Here is a 16,114-nt window from a genome sequence, read left to right on the forward strand (position 1 = left end):
CAGTATGCTGTATGAACTTCACTTCCTCTCCTTCCTTCCTTCCTTCCTTCCTTCCTTCCTTCCTTCCTTTCACTATTCAAGTGCAACAGTGAGAGGTGGGGAAAGAGTGCAATACAGAGTTCAATCTGTAACTGACTGAACAATTGAAAAAACTCACCACCTTTGGACCTGTCTGTATAGTATATGAGCTTCATTTCTGTGGGTGGGAACTCAGGATTTGTGAGGTGCATGGGTTTACATGGGAACAGTGGGTGGAAAACGAAAGGGATAGAGTGGAGAAGCAAACTGACTCAGTCGAGAACCTCAGCTCACCATCGGGGTAGACTGGCTGCTCACTTCCTCAGATGGGAGGGTGTGTGTGAACTCTATCAAGGAAGGCCAAGAGAAGCTCAAAAGCTCTTGCCCTCCGGCAGAGTTCGAGTCATCCTAGGACTTCCTCAGGCAGGCCAGCCATTCCCCCCCATTCACAAGCCCACAGCCTGGGGAGCAAGACTTCTTCCCCACCAATCCCCCCCTCAGTCCCTCCTGCCTGGCCCCAGCAGCCCACCTGGCCCACCTCCCCCCACCCCCATGCTAAATCAGACTCAGAGGAAGCCCAGCTGGCCTTCGCCTGGGTCAAGGGAGTGACCTGGTGCCTGAGATCCGGCTCCACCCTTCGCCCCAAACCTATCCCTCGCTCCACACAGCCCCTGCCCTTGGAGAGCTGCCCCTGCCTCGAAGCTCTGCCACAGTGGCCTGGAGTGGAGGACGACCTCACACCTGGTATCTCCAGGCAGAACCAAAGCATCACCCCTCTGTTTCGGGCCATCACTCTCTGTGAAGTTTGGGGGTCAGGTGGGCCAGAGCTGCCTGCCAGTCCCTAGGTCCCCACTGCTGGGCACAGGCACCCTCCCCTAGGGTTGCTCCAATGGTATTTCCCTCGCACTCCGGGGTTCAAGCTTCTCCATCGAACGTGTGCTCCATCATGGTCTAGACAGGATTCTCACCACTAGGGCTTCAGTGGGACCCTGCTGAAGACTCAGTGTTGGATGCCCCACACTCATCTTGGTGCCTTAGTTTCCGCTCTGTGGTAGAAACTCCATCACGGAGGCAAACTGGAGTTCTGGCACCTGGGGTCCTTTCCCTTCCAGCAGATGGGGGCTGGGGGTGGGGGAGGTGAGTCAGCAGCGTAGCACATACCCTGCCCCAACTCCAGCACTGGGAACATTCCCTCAGGCGCTTGCCCTCCCCCAAAATGACTTCCAGTCTGCCCACCCCTCCCGCCAGGACAGGAGCTAACCATCAATGCTTTTCCTGAGAATGGAGCCCAAATCACAGCTCGGAACTCAGCGTGAACTGGGCTCCTCCTCCTCCCCCCAGAAGAGCTGTGGCCTCCATCACTTCATTTGTTCAAAGGCAAGTATGCGGCCCTCTGCAGCGCCGTCACCCTGTTGGTGCCGACGTAGAAATTCCAGTGTGTCAGGGAGCGGGGGTCCCGGCCCAGGGGGACAAAGCCTGGCTGAGAGCCAGCCGTGCCTGGAGGACAGGGAGCTGCACTTGGCCCAGGCCAGGTTGGAGGGCTCAAGGGGGTCCTGGTGTGGAGGGTTGCTGTGGCTGCCAGCTTAGGGACAGCGAAGACAGAGCCACGGAGCATGCTTGCACAACACTGCCCCCCAGATCAGGGTAGGCCAAGGCCCTCCCAAACCGCTGCTCCTCCCACTCAGCCCACCCAAGGCGACTGTGCATGAGTCCCAGACTTACTCCTAAACCAGTGACAAAAGGCAGCCACGGGACGGAGTGCCCAGCTCCAGAGGCCCCAGGAGGCCGTGTGGTCAGGGTGCCCGGGACCGACGCATGTGTCCAGGGGACTGCACACGGCTGTTTCCACAGGTGCTCACACTGGCCAAGTGGGCCAGAGCTGGGCTAGGCCACTTCACACCCAAGGAGAGGAAGCCCAAGGAGCAGCACCACGGGGAAAGTAGCCCCCCTTCCCCGACCCTGGCCACGCCCAAACGCTCAAAGTCAAATCAGTTTATTCAGAAAAGGCCTTGGCACCAGACTAAGAAAATGAACCCCACTCCCACCCCCAACCCCTAAGGGCCAATTTACGAAGACGGGCAGGGGGCGGGGCGGGGCGCGGCGGGGCGGGGGGCGCGGCACAGAGGAGGCGGTGGGGCGTGAGTTCGAGGTAAGGATTCCGAAGTTCCTGGCTTCCGGCAGCTGCGGCGGCCACCAGGGAGGGGCCCTCAGGGAGGGGCCGGAACCGCACGGAGCTGACAACAGCCGGCAACGGGGCTCCCCAGACCTGTGGCTTCCCTGAAGGCTCTCTGGGTTTAGCCTAAGGCCCTACCTCAGCTTCCTCATCTACCGGTGGTGCTGCCGCGGCTGAGCCCCCGGGAGCAGCCTGCTCCAGCCCTGCCCAGCCTTCCGCCTCCTCCACCCCATCCTCACCCTCTCTGGCCTCAGGGCAGCCCGGCGCGGCAGGGTGCCGGGCGGGGGCTGGCTTCTTGGTCCCACCGTCTCCACCAGTGCCACCCACCGAGGCACCGTCCCAGGGGCCCTGGTCCACCTTCCTTCTCTTCCTCATCTCTTCGGCCACCTTGGCCCCTGGGGGCTGGGGGCAGGGCTGCTCGGCCTCCCCCGGGGCCTGGATGCCCAATTCCTGGGACCCCCGGCCGAGGCTGCCGTGGCTGAGGGCGCAGCCCTCCAGGTTCAGAGCAATCTTCTCCACGTCCGAGGCGCTCTGGGCGCCCGGCTCCCCTGGGGCCTGCTCCCGCCGGTTGGCCTCCAACTTCCTCTTCTTGCTCTCCTTGGGGCTCGGGGGCTCCGGGCCCTCCTCTCCGCGGCCCCCCGCCTCCCCCTCCTGGTCCCCCGCCAGAGCGCCTTGCGGCGGCGGGGGGCCCACAGCCCCGCCGTCCCCGCCGTCCCCGCCGTCCGCCCGCCCCGGCCCGCAGGTCTGTCCCGAGGCGCCGGCCTGGCGGAGGGGGTCCCCGGGGCTCCCCTCGCCGTCGGCCGGCCCGGCGCCGGCGGGCAGGGGCGGGCGCAGGCGGCGCAGCTTGTCGTGGGGCCCCCAGACGAACTTGCGCCGCGGCCGGAAGTGCTCCCAGGCGAAGCGCAGCAGCTGGCGGCGCTGGCGCGGGCAGCGCACGGTGAACACGAAGTAGTCCAGCGCGCTCTGCCGCACGGCCGGCAGCTCCCGGCGCACCAGCGTCTCCTCCAGGAAGAAGCGCGCCAGCGGCGCCTGGTAGCGCTCCAGGCCCAGCTCGCCCAGGGACTTGAGGATGCGCGTGAGGCGGAGGTTGTTGTGACTGTGCCTGGAGGGGCGGGGAGCGGAGGGCGGTGGCCGGGACGCCCCCTCCTCCCTCCGCCCCCTCCTCCCTCCGCCCCCTCCTCCCTCCGCCCCCTCCTCCCCCTCCTCCCTCCGCTCCCTCCGCCCCCTCCTCCCTCCGCCCCCTCCTCCCTCCGCCCCCTCCTCCCTCCGCCCCCTCCGCCTCCCTCCGCCCCCTCCGCCTCCCTCCGCCTCCTCCGCCTCCCTCCGCCTCCGCCTCCTCCTCCCGGCTGGCCGCCCCGCGTCTCCGCCCCACCCCCTCACCCGGGCCCAGGAGAAAATGGCCTGTGGGCCCGGAGGGTGCGGGTGGGGGCTTCTAAAAGACCCGTGGAACCCCCACCCCCCAGCCCCTGCACCGCTGGGGGAGAGCCGGAGGGGGCCCCTCGAGAGCATGGGGCCTCGCCCAGGGGCCTGTTACCCACGTGCAGGGGTGAGCGTGTCATCAGCAGATTCACCCCATGCACTAACTCCCCACCCAGTGCTTCTCAGCAGGGGTGAGGCCCTGTGCCTGCAAGGCCGTTGGAGCTGTGGGCAACCTGACCCACACCCATGTGCGCGGTGGGGCATCGCTAATGAAACTGACTGGGGTGCATTTCCCTAGGTTCTCACACCCCGAGCAGCTGGGACCACCTCCACCCTGCAAACGAGGAGGGTGCTTAGAACCTGAGTCACTTGCCCAAATGCCCCTGGAATCCTTCTCCGAAGTGCTCCCCCACACCTGTCTGGAACCTGGCACAGCCCCATCCCCCTCAGCTGGGGTGGGGCGAGGGTCCTTACCAGTTGAGGTTCTGGAAGCGCTTCTGGTAGTTGTGTGCTCGGCGCACCTGCCCAGTGTCTCGGTCCTCCAGCTGGATCCCGTAGAACCCCAGCATGAGCTCGTAGGCCTGGACAAACCGCTCCCTGACTTCCTCAGAGCTTTTAAATGCCTGGAACACACCCCACGAGGCCAGTGGGGGCTCAGGGGCCATCACGGGTGCATCGGCCTAGCTGACACCTCCCTCAAGCCCCGGTTCATCTAGAGGCCTGGACTTAGACTTTTGGGGTGAAGTCATAGAATGCAGGAACCCAGAGAATTCATAATGTAACTCTTCTTCTAGCTGCTACGAGGTCTCACTGGGGACTGAGGCATCTGCTTTAGCCCCCAGAGGAATTCTGCCAGCCCCGGAGACAACTTGGGGGGGGGGGCCTCCCAGGGCTGAGCATATGGCAGGAAACACAGTCTCCTCGGCTCCCCAGACCCTCCCATCCCTCCAAGTGTCCTGTTCTAGCCCAAACCAGGTGTGACGAAACCCCCATCACCATGATTCTGCTCACAGCCCTGGCCCTGGGCTCCCCGACTTGACGCAAACTGCTGAAGAAAATCAGATTTCTCTAGAAGCCTGTGGGGAGCACCAGGGGGCAGAGGCAATGACCCGTCTGGATGGAAGAGGCTTCCCAGCCTGTATAGCTCACCTCAACCTCCTGGAGCGTGAGGGGCTTGGCGTGCCAGTTCACTCCAGGTTCGCGCAGCGGGAAGAGCCTGTGAGAAAGGACAGGGCACGGGTCCCATCAGCGGCAAACGTGGGCTCCCCACCACGGGGCACGTGCTCACCAGCCTCTCGGGGTTCAAAGCTCAACTCTAGGAGAGCCTGGCCGGATGAACCTGTGTTGTGGGCTCTCACGAGTCAAAGCCAGGGGCTGAGGGCAGGGAAGTCGCAGTGAGGCTGTTCTGGACCAGGGCACAGGGGAGGGGCACACGTGGCCACGGGAGGCTCAGCGTGCACGCTCAGCAGGGCATTCCAGGCTCTCCTCTTTTTTCGTTTTTTTTTAAAGATTTATTTATTTTTAGAGAGAGAGGAGAGTGGGAGCATGCAGGGGAAGGGGCAGAAGGAGAGAGAGGAAATGCTCAAGCAGACTCCCTGCTGAGCACAGAGCCCGAAGTGGGGCTTGATCTCATGACCCTGAGATCATGACCTGAGCCAAAACCAGAAGTGGGACGCTCAACTGACTGAGCCACCCAGGCGCCCCCTCCTTTTTATTCTTATGTTCTTTTTGTCTTGTCATTAATGCTGCAGAGCTGTTCCCCATGATGCTCTGTGCCCAGGAGAGGCCTCCAAGATGCCATCTTCAAATGCACTCCGTTATTTGGGGGGCAGTGTCAAGGGTCCCCAAGGCAGCCATGCTGGCAAGGATCACCTCAGGCCACTGTTAGAACCCGGCCACCCTGAGCGTCCCAGGGGCTCTGCAGGGCCACACGGCCTCTTGGCACTGGGGACCCACCCGGGGAAGCCAGCCTGCTCTTCCTGTCCTCCACGTCTGCATTCAGCTCCCAACCTCAGAGGCTCTGTACCGCTGCCGGACCCACAGACTGCAGGACTGCCGAGGTGCCTGAACGGCCCCCCCTGGCGGGGGAGAGAACGGGCCAGAGCGCAAAGCCAGCATCTGGAAAGGGGGAGGGCACCTGCTCTGTAAGCCCCGCCCCTCTGGCCCCACCCACTCACCACTGGATGTAGGAGTGATTCTCTTCCAGGAGGTCATAGTCCTCCCTCCAGTTCTGAAGAATGTCTTCAATGAAACAGCCTGGGGGCCCCACGGGGACAAGTCAGTGAGGAGCTGCTGGAAGCCGGCCCCCTCCCCCCCTCCTTTCTTGAGGACCTTGGGGACTCGGAAGCTTGTATAGGTCTCATGTGACCATAACCCCCAAGCAAAGCCCTTGATTTCTTCGCAGTCTGGACACGGGACCTCCATTGCTGACTGAGGGCAGACCCGGGTGAGAAGACCACACTGGGCTTGCTGGGCGGGAGGGCCCAGGAGGCCCCTTGGGAGAAGGACATGGGGGTTCTTCGCAGAAAGGTGGCCTCACTCTCCCCTCCAAACCACAGCCTGTTGGCTGGAACCTGACCTCAAACAGAGCCTCCAGCAGAACCCCACCCATAGCCTGGCCTCCGGTAGGGCAGCTGCTGTTTCTGCAAAGGGCCAGACAGTGAGACGGTGTGTGTGCAGTGGGTCCTGCACCAACGGGTGGGTCCCGCAGAATCTCCCTTATGGGCACTGATGCTTGAATTTCATATAATTTTCACAGCACAGACTGTCATTCCACCCTAAGTTTTTTCCAACCATTTGAAAACGTAACCATGATTCTTGTTAGCTTAAGTATGCGGCTTTCCCACTAAGGCGGCAGAGCTGAGGAGTGTACGAAGCCCCCATATTCACTGCCTGGTCCGTCACAGAAAACAAGCTGCGCGTTGGGGCCCGGGCGTCCCCTCAGCGGCCTCCAGGGGGCGCCGTGGGGGCTAGCCGAAGACCTCGGCGCCACGGCCGGGTCCCAGCGAGTAGGAGCAGCCAGGTGGAGGGGAGACCGCCGGCATGGGACCCGCCCCCGCCCCCGCCCCGGGACAGAACCACAGGCAGCCCAGCAAGCGCGCACCATTGGGCAGGAAGCGGATCTCGTTTCTGTAGAAACTCAGGTTTGGCATGTCACCATTGCCAGCTTGTTCTATCAAATCCTGAAGAGCCAGAGAAAGGTACCCGTCAGAACATCTCCAGAAACAGGCTGCCTCCAAGGGCCCCTCACACTAGAACGTTCCTGGGGGAGGCGGCGTCTGCTCTGGGGCCCACAAACCTCTGACATGCTGAGGGCTGGCGAGGACCCCACGTACCCGGCCTGGGCCCCTCACCCCGCGGTGAGGGCAGCAGCTCCCTCCGACCACCACCTTCCCCTCCTCACCAGCGTGGGCCAGGTCCCCGTCATCTGTCCCCCCCGAGGCAGCCCAGGGGTTGCCTGAAACTCAGGGTGCAGAGGGCAGGGATGAGGGCGACAGGAGTGCCCCCAGCACGGGCCCCAGCGTGTGGGACCTCGTGTGGCCGTGCCTACCAGCTGGGGCCGGTCCCGTGTTTTAAAGGCCAGGGCACTGAGGCTCACCCCGCCGTGCCTGTCACCCTGTGAGGAGGGCAAGCAGCAGCCGTCCCAGGCGGGACATGGGACCTGGTCTGAGGAGAGGGGCTGACGGCCTTCTCCGGGCGGAGGGTGGACGGACTCTGAGCCGGGCGGGCTGCCGAGGTGGGAGGGCGCCACGGGCAGCTGCCACCTACCGGGTAGTGGTGCCGATATCTGCGGGTGTCCCGCACGGCTCGCCAGTTTCGGGACCCCAGCAGCCTGGCCTGGGAAGAGAGGAGAGGGGCTGAGACCCCCACGGGAGACCCAGCAGGAAGCAGGACCCACCCCTAGCGAGCCCCCATCACAGTAAGGGCAGCAAGGGCCTGGGTCAGCTATCAGCAAAACCAGAGGGGACAGGGGGATGGGAGCAAGGCCTGCCCCCTGCTTGGCCCCTGCTGCCCGCCCCAGCTCTCAGGACGCCCAGGCTGACCAGCACACTCTTGGGGTGAAGCACCCTCCCCTCCAGCTCTAACTTCACTTCCTACTCCGGTATTCGCTGGTTACCTTCACTTGGATGCCAGCTGTAGGATTCCCCACCCCCCAGGGACCCATCCCCCCCCGGGGACCCACCCCACTGCTCCCTCTTTGCCCTGTGCTCTAAGCCTGTCACCAGGCTTGTGTCCCCAAAGGCAGCGGCCTCACAGCCTACAGCCCCGGGAGGAGCCCCAAACACCTGTCTGACAAAGATGAATGACCCAGGGAGCCAGTCCTGTCTCTACCCAACCCCAACGTTCCTGGACCAGACCGTGTGTCTCCTGGCCTCCTGTCCTATGGGGGAGCCTTCTCAGCAAGATGCAGAAGCTCCTCGCTGCCCCCTCAACACCTGCAGTCCCTATCTCTGCAGGCCAAGCACCCCGGGGTCCTGGGAAGGATGGAAGGTAACTGGCAACCAGAATGCTAGGTAAACGCAGCCTGACCCATCCTGTTATAGGGTGGGAGGCATGAGCGAGGCTGAACCTGGCTTGAGGTCCCACAGAAGCTGGGGAGGCAGATAACGCTGCTGGGCATGACAAGAGGGGACAGCTCAAGCCAGGGAAATGTCTGGGTCCTAGGATCCTGGAAAGAGCAAAAGAGCACTGAAGGGGAGTCAGGAGGCCAGGCCTACCACTGTGTCCCTTGGCTCTGACCCCATCCCCACTCCCCAAGATGCTCCAAATAGTTCTGAGCTCCGGCGAGGATTGGGGTGGTGCCTCTCTGCCCAATTTATAGACCCGGGCAAGCTGGTGAAGTTCTTGCCTACCAGCAAAGGGCGAGCAGAGAAACCAAAACTCAGCAGAAGCGGGCCCCACCCACCACCAGTTTCCTTTTCTCCTCTTCTCTGGGGCCAGCCAAGCTCCTCCCCAGGTTAGTGCAGGAGGCCAGCCCCGCAGGGGCACAGACAACATAACCCGGGGCAAAGCACCAAACTGCCGGGCCGGGGCTCAGTGTGGGGCAGCTGGGGAGTGCGGGCGGTGGGGTTGGGGGGTAGGATTAGGACTTGTGGAGGGACAGAAGCTGCAGACGGCAGAGGACTGTGGGCATCTCACGGGGCGGCCGAGGTGCCAGAGCACTGCTTTAGGAGTGGCGCCCGTGAAGCTATGGCAAGGACAGTGTCCCCTTACTCCATCCAAGTGGGCATCTGCCACAGGAAAAGAGCCAGATTCCTGCCCTCTGACTCCAGCCCCGTGACCCTGACCACGGCCCAGCCTGCTTCCTCAAGAACCGCAGGCCTGCCCCAAACACCACAGATGTGCTCAGGCTTCTGGCCTTCCTGGCAGGTCCAGGAGCCCCTCGGGGTCCCGCTCACTGACCACTCCCCAACACAGAGATTAACCCCCAAAACCAGAACTCTCATGTGTCAGGGGGAGACTCCAACCTGGAGACCCTGCAGGCTGGAACTCAGACACGATGCGAATCCACCACCCTCCACAAGCGACAGCTATGACGCCATGCCCCCCGTGACGCCTGAGACCACAGCTGGAACCGCCGTCCTTGCACGGGGCAGGATGTGCTGCCCGGTGAACTGTAGCCCGGGTAAAGAAGAGTAGCACTAGTAACAAAAGTAACCGGTGGTAACCGGAGAAAATCAGGGGCAACAAAAGTAACTGACAGTAAGAAGGAGTCACCAGTGGCAACAAAAGTAACCATGGTAATGACAAGTAACCAGTGGTGACAAAAGTAACTGCTGGTCACAAGTAATCAGCAGTAACGAAAGTGACAGCTCGTAATGACAAATAACCAGCACCGTAACTGCAAGGCGCTGGTGCTAACCACGGGTAACCCAGCGCGCTCCAGGTGCAGGCCTGGCTCAGGCAAGTCACCAAATGTAGCCTCCAAGGCCACCTCCAAGAAGGCAGGAGGACCCAGTGGGTGGGTGCTGCACCCCGAGAGCAAAGGTGGGGGTGGGGCGGGCTGGTGGGGAGCAGGTGGGGCAGAAGCAGAGAGCACCAAGAGACAGAGGGCCCGCAGAAGCAGTGGAGGGCCCAGCACAGAGGCCTGGGATCTATTCAGAGGACCAAGCCAAGGGCCTGGAGGTGGGAGGTGACAGAGAGGGGCGTCAAGAATGTGTCCAGGGCATCCCCTTGAGGAAGTGTCAGCACACAATTCGGTTCTGGGGACACGGATCCGAGGGTGGCCCTGGATCTCCCTGCAAGGTCCCCTGGCTGGGCCAGAGCTGGGAGGCGCAGGTCCGGCCCGATCTCAGGGTGTCCGGGGGTCTTAAGGGGGGCACGAGGAGGCTGTGGGCGGGGGAGAGGGCAACACCTGGAGAAAGGGCCAAGCCCCAGGCCCGGTCTCCAGGGGGGGACGGCCTCCCCGGAGCAGGGCCTCACCCCCACCCCGCGGCGGCCGGGCAGGCCTGCCCGGGGGGCGCTGGGACCCCAGCGCGCGTCGGGGCTGCACCTGGAGCGCTCCGGGCCGCGCCGCCCGCGCGTCCTCCTCGTCGTCGTCCTCGTCCTCCGCGTCCGCGTCCCCCGGGGCGCCGGCCTCGCCATCCTCGCCGCCCCCAGCGCTCGGGCCCTCGCCGTCCTCCTCCTCGTCCTCCTCCCAGGTCGAGTCGCAGTCCGGGTCGTCCATGCTCGGGCGGCGGCCGGACCCGCGCTCCGGCGGAAGCGAAAGTGAGCGAGGGAGGAAGCGCGGGGGCGGGCCGGGGCCGGGGGGGGCGGGCCGGGGGGCGGGCCGGGGCGGGGCCGCCGCCACCGCCTGCCCGGAGGATGTTCCCGCTCCGAGAACATCCCTTCCCCGCGAATGTCCCTCCGGAGGACGCCCGCCCCCTTCCCCGCTGAGATTCCTCCCAGGATGCCCCCTCCCCGCGGCGCTTTCTCCCGGGAGGATGCCCCACCCGGGATTTCCCCCCAGGATCCCCCCCACAATATCCCTTCCCCCTGGGAGAATGTCCCCCTTGAAGGATGTCTCCCTGAGGTTGTTCATAGAGAATGTCTTCCCCCAGGAGAATCCCTCCCAGAATATCCCCCGGCCCCTGCAGTATCCACCCCTGGACACCCCCTAGAGAATTTCCCCCAAAGTCCTCCTCTCTGAGAATGGCCCTCCCTGGAAGATGCCCTCCCCAGGATGCCCTCTGGAGTATACCCAGTCTAGAGGGTCCCCCTGCAGGGGATGTCCCTGGAGGATGCTCATCCCAGAGAATCACTCCCCAGAATGCCCCCCAGGACAATATTCCCCAAGAGGAAGCCTCCCCTGGAAGATTCTCTCCCAGGAGGATGCCTACTCCCTGGAAGGATCCCTCCTCCAGAGTATCCCTTTTCCCAGAGAGTGTCCTCCTAGAGGAAGTCCCCCCCAGAGGAATGTCTCTCCTAGAGGAAGTTCCTGGAGGATGTCCCTCCATAAGGATGACCCCCAGGAGGATACTCCCTGAAAGTTTTCCTACCCAGAAGGTGCCCCCAGGATATTCCCTCCAGGTGTAGGCTGGGGCTGTGGTCTCATCAGAGGCTCCTTTGGAAGGCGGTTTGCTTCCACGATCCCCCAGACTAGAGGCAGAAATCATTCTTGGGGGAGTAGGATGGAGAGCCCTGTGTCCCTCCAGTCAGTTCACAACTGGGCAGTTTGCTTCTTGAAGGCCAGAGTCTCCTTCCAGTGTGCTGAGAGGCCTACAATGTACCGTCATGGTGGGCCTGCACTCTGTCCCCGTGACCACATTCTCTCAGTGGGAAGAAAGCACACGTGCTGCCTGCCTTCCAGGGAGGTGCACACAGGGCCAAACACCAGGACGCAGGAATGCCTGGGGGTCACCCTAAGGCCGTTCAACACAGTTGACCCCAGTTAAGCACCCCCTCAGGGGCCTCTCGAAGGGCTCAGTTGGTTAAGCGTCTGCCTTTAGCTCAGGTCATGATCCCAGGGTCCTGGACCTGAGCCCCACATCAGGCTCCCTGCTCAGCGGGAAGCCTCCTTCTCCCTCTCACTCTGCCTCTCCCCCTGCTTGTGCTCTTGCTCTCTCTTTCTCTCTCTGACAAGTAAAGAAATAAAATCTTTAAAAAAAAATGAAAGAAAGAAGAAAGAAAGAAAGAAAGAAAGAAAGAAAGAAAGAAAGAAAGAAAGAAAGAAAGAAAGAAAAAGAAAGAAAGATGGGGCGCCTGGGTGGCTCAGTCATTAAGTGTCTGCCTTCGGCTCAGGTCATGATCCCAGGGTCCTGGGATCGAGCCCCGCGTCGGGCTCCCTGTGCCGCGGGAAGCCTGCTTCTCCCTCTCCCACTCCCCCTGCTGGTGTTCCCTCTGTCGCTGTGTCTCTCTCTGTCAAATAAATAAATAAAATCTTAAAAAAAAAAGAAAGAAAGAAAGAAAGAAAGAAAGAAAGAAAGAAAGAAAGAAAGAAAGAAACCCAGATATCCATACCTTTGGGGCATCCCCATCATCCTTTTAGAAAGTGAGGTAGTGTGTTCACAGGTGTGAACCTGTGAACCCTCGAAGGGGTGGCTGCTGGTGGATGAACTCTACAACATGGGCACATTTCACACAGCTGAAAACTCACTTTCAGCTGCAAACTTCCCAGAGACCGCGGGTCCCTTACTTAATCTCTGCCTTGACATCTGCTGGTGGTCACAGGAGCTCCAGCAAAGTTAGTGACCCACCCCTTGAAATGAAAGTTGGGGGTGGCCACCCCAGGTAACATCTGTCTTCTGTAACTAACTACTACACCACTTCATTGTTTCAAAAAGCTTAGCTAAAACTGGAGTCTGGCTTTTAGATGGATCTGGCCATGAGGATGACTCCTGGGGTCAAGCCCCGCCAGCCCCCCAGGGACGCTGACCTGTCCCAGCCCTGCAAGCCAGCTAACAGGCCCCAGGCTGCCTGTGCAGCCAGGGATAGCTGAGAGAGCTCACCAGAAGTTTCCAATGTTGGCTGTGGGCACAGCTGCAGGCCTTTCTTGGTGCAGGTCCCGACTCCTTGCTGGCTTGTCGATCTTCATTAATTCTCTGGGTACACTCTCACCTGGCTGGAACCTGTGAAAACACTACCTCACTTTCTTTTTTTTCTGTTTTTTTTTTTTTTTTAAGATTTTATTTATTTGATAGAGAGAGACACAGCGAGAGAGGGAACACAAGCAGGGGGAGTGGGAGAGGGAGAAGCAGGTTTCCCACCGAGCAGGGAGCCTGATGTGGGGCTCGATCCCAGGACCCTGGGATCCTGACCTGAGCCGAAGGCAGACACTTAACGACTGAGCCACCCAGGCGCCCCACTACCTCACTTTCTAAAAGGATGATGGGGACACCCCAAAGGTATGGACATCTGGGTCTGTTTCTTTCTTTCTTTCTTTCTTTCTTATTTTTTTAAAAGATTTTATTTATTTACTTGTCAGAGAGAGAAAGAGAGAGCAAGCGCACAAGCAGGGGGGAGAGGCAGAGTGAGAGGGAGAAAGAGGCTTCCCGCTGAGCAGGGAGCCTGATGTGGGGCTCAGGTCCAGGACCCTGGGATCATGACCTGAGCTAAAGGCAGACGCTTAACCAACTGAGCCATCCAGTTGTCCCTTTCTTTTTAGATTTATTTATTTTAGAGAGAGAGAGAGTGCGGTGGGGGGCGGGGGGGTGGTGAGCGGCAGAGGGAGAGGGAGAGAGAGACCCAAGCGGACTCCACACTGAGCATAAGGCCCTATTATCTCAGGACCCTGAGATCACCATCTGAGCCAAAACCAAGAGTCCAACGCTTAACCGACTGAGCCACCCAGGCGCCCCCATCTGGGCATTTCTGCAAATGGTCGGCCGCCAATGGCCAGGGCAGGTTTCGGGGGAGCAGGCAGCCCAGGCACATCTGGCGAGGCCAGCCCAACGCAGATTGCTGACACAGGCCTGGCCTTCTGGTTATCGGACTTACAGCTGGCCCTGGAGACCCTGGCTACGACTTCCAAGTAGATGACCCCAAGGGCCTCTGGTGGAGGGGTCCATGTGTTGGGGGTTGCCGTGCAGGGTTTGGCTGCTCTGAGAGGGAGGCTGTGCCTCTCTTGTGCCCCGGCAGACAGACAAGCGTGCTGTGCTGTGGCATCTTGCTTCGTGGTCCCAGCCCATGCTCAGAGCAGCACTGAGCCACCCCCGACCGGGGCCAAGACTACAGACGTTCCCTAAACAGTTGCTCTTAAGACATTGCCCCACTTCTACTTTACAAGTAAGTCACACCCAATTGCATCTTTAGTTGCTTTGTGTACTGTTTGCACGGGGCTCATCTCAGGGCGTGTTAATCCGGGAGCCTAGATTCTGCTGCAGGAAGAAGCTGGAGCCCGTCTTGTGCTGAAGACAGTTTGCTCCCCTCCACAGCCTGGGGATGCCCGTGGTAGGCTCAGAGCTCTGGACAGCTTGCTGCCCAGGCTGGGCCAAGGGGTGGGCAAGGGGGCTGAGAGGAACGCCTGTCCCCAGCGCTGCCCAGGACGCCATGCCCTCCTCTGTGCACTAGCAGAAGGTGTTGTGCTCAAGGGCAGCCTTGCTCCTGCTGAGGGGTCTTGCAGGAGTTCAGCAGATTCGGGCTCAGGGCTCAGGTTAGACCCGCCTTAACATTTTCCTCAGGCAAAACCAGTTGCAGCCATGTTATTCGGCCAAAGCCCCAGCCCCACCCAACCAGCCCCGAGGGAGCCCGGCTGCACCCCATTGCTGCTCGGTATGTATGTACTTGGGAGCCCACTCTCCTCTTGCATCAACCTTGGGGGGACCTGGGCTGGGCCAGAGCAGGGTGCGCTGAGACCACACCCACCTGCCCCGCCCCCCGCCCCCTTGCAGGGAGGGTGCTAGGTCCCAGGCTTCCCGCACACAGAGCCTCTGTGGAGGTTCCTAGGCTAAGGGCAGTGGTGCTTGGAACAACTGACTGTGGTTTCCCTTTGTTCTGCAGCCCCCTCATCCCAGCTCCCAGCTTCTTTCAGACATCTCCTACTTAGTATGTGAGGGGGGCACGTGAGACCCCCTCGTCACAGACAGGACCCCTAGGCCGGGAGAGGTTCAGTGCCCCAGACGCCTATGAATTTGACCTGAACTGGCTGCAGGGCAGGAAAGCCTGGATGGTGAGAGCTGGGCAGGGCCTCGGACACCCATGCCGGCCAGGCCCGGGACGCTTGGGCTGGCCTCACCCCTGCTGAGGACTGTAGCCCCCACAGGCACAGTGGCATGGGGACTGGGCCCCAAAAAGATGCCTGAGGCCGGGGGGGGGGCAGTGAAGCACCTGCTCTTCTGCCCTGATGGGCTCGCCCGGCACGCCCCTCCTCCCACCTCTCTTAGGCGTGCAGATGTTAACTTACCAAACGTGGCACTAGGCTTTTCCCGCATGTTCTGAGGGCCTTGAAGATACGGTTTCAGATGGGGGTTTACCCCCCATCTTTGTTGGCACCATTTGCGACTGTAGAACTGTTTGCCCCATTTCCCTGCAGCTCCCTCAAGGGACCGGGCTTCTCGTGGGCATCACAATCTCAGCCGCAGGACCTGGTCCAGAGCAGGCATCATGGGAGGGCTGCAGGGCACTGAGCTCGCTGTAACGCAGACCTCTGCTCCCCCTTCCCCCTCGGACACATGCGGGGCCCGCTCCCTGCTCTGTGGCGAGCAGTGACCGTCCCACCTGGGCATTTGGGGGTGAGCGTGGCATCTGCTCTGCTGGGACAGTAGCGGGTCCCATGGCGCTGCCTCTCAGAACTTGGAAGAAACGGCCCTGGCAGGACCGCGTGGGGAAGCGGCAGCCTTGGACTCCATCCTGGGCGCTGACCAGGTTCCTGCTCAGGTAAAGCCCGTGCTGGAGGCCTGGCCCCCAAGCTCCCCAGCAGTGGGTCGACCTGCACCAAGCTTCTGCTCCCGGTTCCGGCACAGGGCAGCCTTGTAAACAGGAAGCCGCGGTGCTCAGGTTCGGCAGCCCGGGCACAAGATGCTCTTTCTGTGCTGGGGGCTGGGCCCTGCTGGGGAGAAGGGGCGCCAGCAACGTGTTCAAGGCCCCGCAAGTGACGGCGGGCTTGGTGCAGGCCAGGCTCCGACCGGCCGGGCCACTCGCTGTGCACGAGGTTCCTGCTCTCGCCTGGCGGGCGGCACCACGGGCCGGCCTCCTGCTCCCAGATGGTGGCAGAGGCTCAGCTGGGTGCATGGGAATTCAGCTTCCAGGTGACTTGTCCAGATGAAGAGCCTGGGACGTGGTGGCTGACCAGGAGGGAGGGCTGGACCCTCCTCTGTGGAGAACAGACTCAGTCCGGAGTCTGAGGATGAGCCCCCGGGCGTCCCAGCTCCACCAGCCCCAGCTCTGCCTTGTTTACCGTATTTGAAGGACTTGTCACACTCAACAAAGTTTCCACTCTGGTCCTGTTTCTAGTTGGTAAATACATCGTATTCAGTGAATACTAAGAAGTCGGGAGAGTGTAGGCTGCATTATAAGCCTCGGAAAATAAACACTTCCTACTGTTAGAAAAGGGAACTTACTTTGATATCAAAATCACAAGACTCGGGC

The 16,114-nt window shown here is 61.4% G+C and overlaps 1 protein-coding gene across 4 annotated transcripts; it reads right to left on the bottom strand.

Moving 5' to 3' along the window:
* Positions 1-1,995: 1,995 nt before the first annotated feature.
* On the bottom strand, positions 1,996-10,317 carry OGFR (opioid growth factor receptor). 4 transcript variants are annotated; one of them, XM_081832455.1, is made up of 7 exons: positions 10,104-10,317; positions 7,379-7,447; positions 6,714-6,792; positions 5,788-5,866; positions 4,760-4,826; positions 4,085-4,191; positions 1,996-3,293 (listed from the first exon to the last, which is right to left on the bottom strand). In XM_081832455.1, the coding sequence occupies exons 1-7, from the start codon at positions 10,275-10,277 to the stop codon at positions 2,318-2,320; spliced, it is 1,551 nt and encodes a 516-aa protein (XP_081688581.1). In that variant the 5' UTR covers positions 10,278-10,317; the 3' UTR covers positions 1,996-2,317. The 4 variants fall into 4 exon arrangements, with proteins under 4 accessions (XP_081688581.1, XP_081688580.1, XP_081688582.1 ...); XM_081832454.1 differs by having other exon boundaries at positions 4,085-4,233; XM_081832456.1 differs by lacking the exon at positions 10,104-10,317 and adding an exon at positions 9,079-9,993 and having other exon boundaries at positions 4,085-4,233.
* Between the last annotated feature and the right edge of the window lie 5,797 nt (positions 10,318-16,114).

Source organism: Leptonychotes weddellii, chromosome 10 (genome assembly GCF_054177405.1).
Source record: "Leptonychotes weddellii isolate Sample4059 chromosome 10, ASM5417740v2, whole genome shotgun sequence".
NCBI classification, from domain to species: domain Eukaryota; kingdom Metazoa; phylum Chordata; class Mammalia; order Carnivora; family Phocidae; genus Leptonychotes; species Leptonychotes weddellii.

Excerpts from the sequence above, each read along its gene's own strand:
- OGFR (XM_081832454.1), bottom strand. The coding sequence starts at position 10,277 with ATGGACGACCCGGACTGCGACTCGACCTGGGAGGAGGACGAGGAGGAG. Across the intron at positions 5,867-6,713 it reads GATCCGCTTCCTGCCCAATG|GCTGTTTCATTGAAGACATT; the intron begins GTGCGCGCTTGC and ends TGGGGCCCCCAG. Across the intron at positions 4,827-5,787 it reads AATCACTCCTACATCCAGTG|GCTCTTCCCGCTGCGCGAAC; the intron begins GTGAGTGGGTGG and ends CCTTTCTCACAG.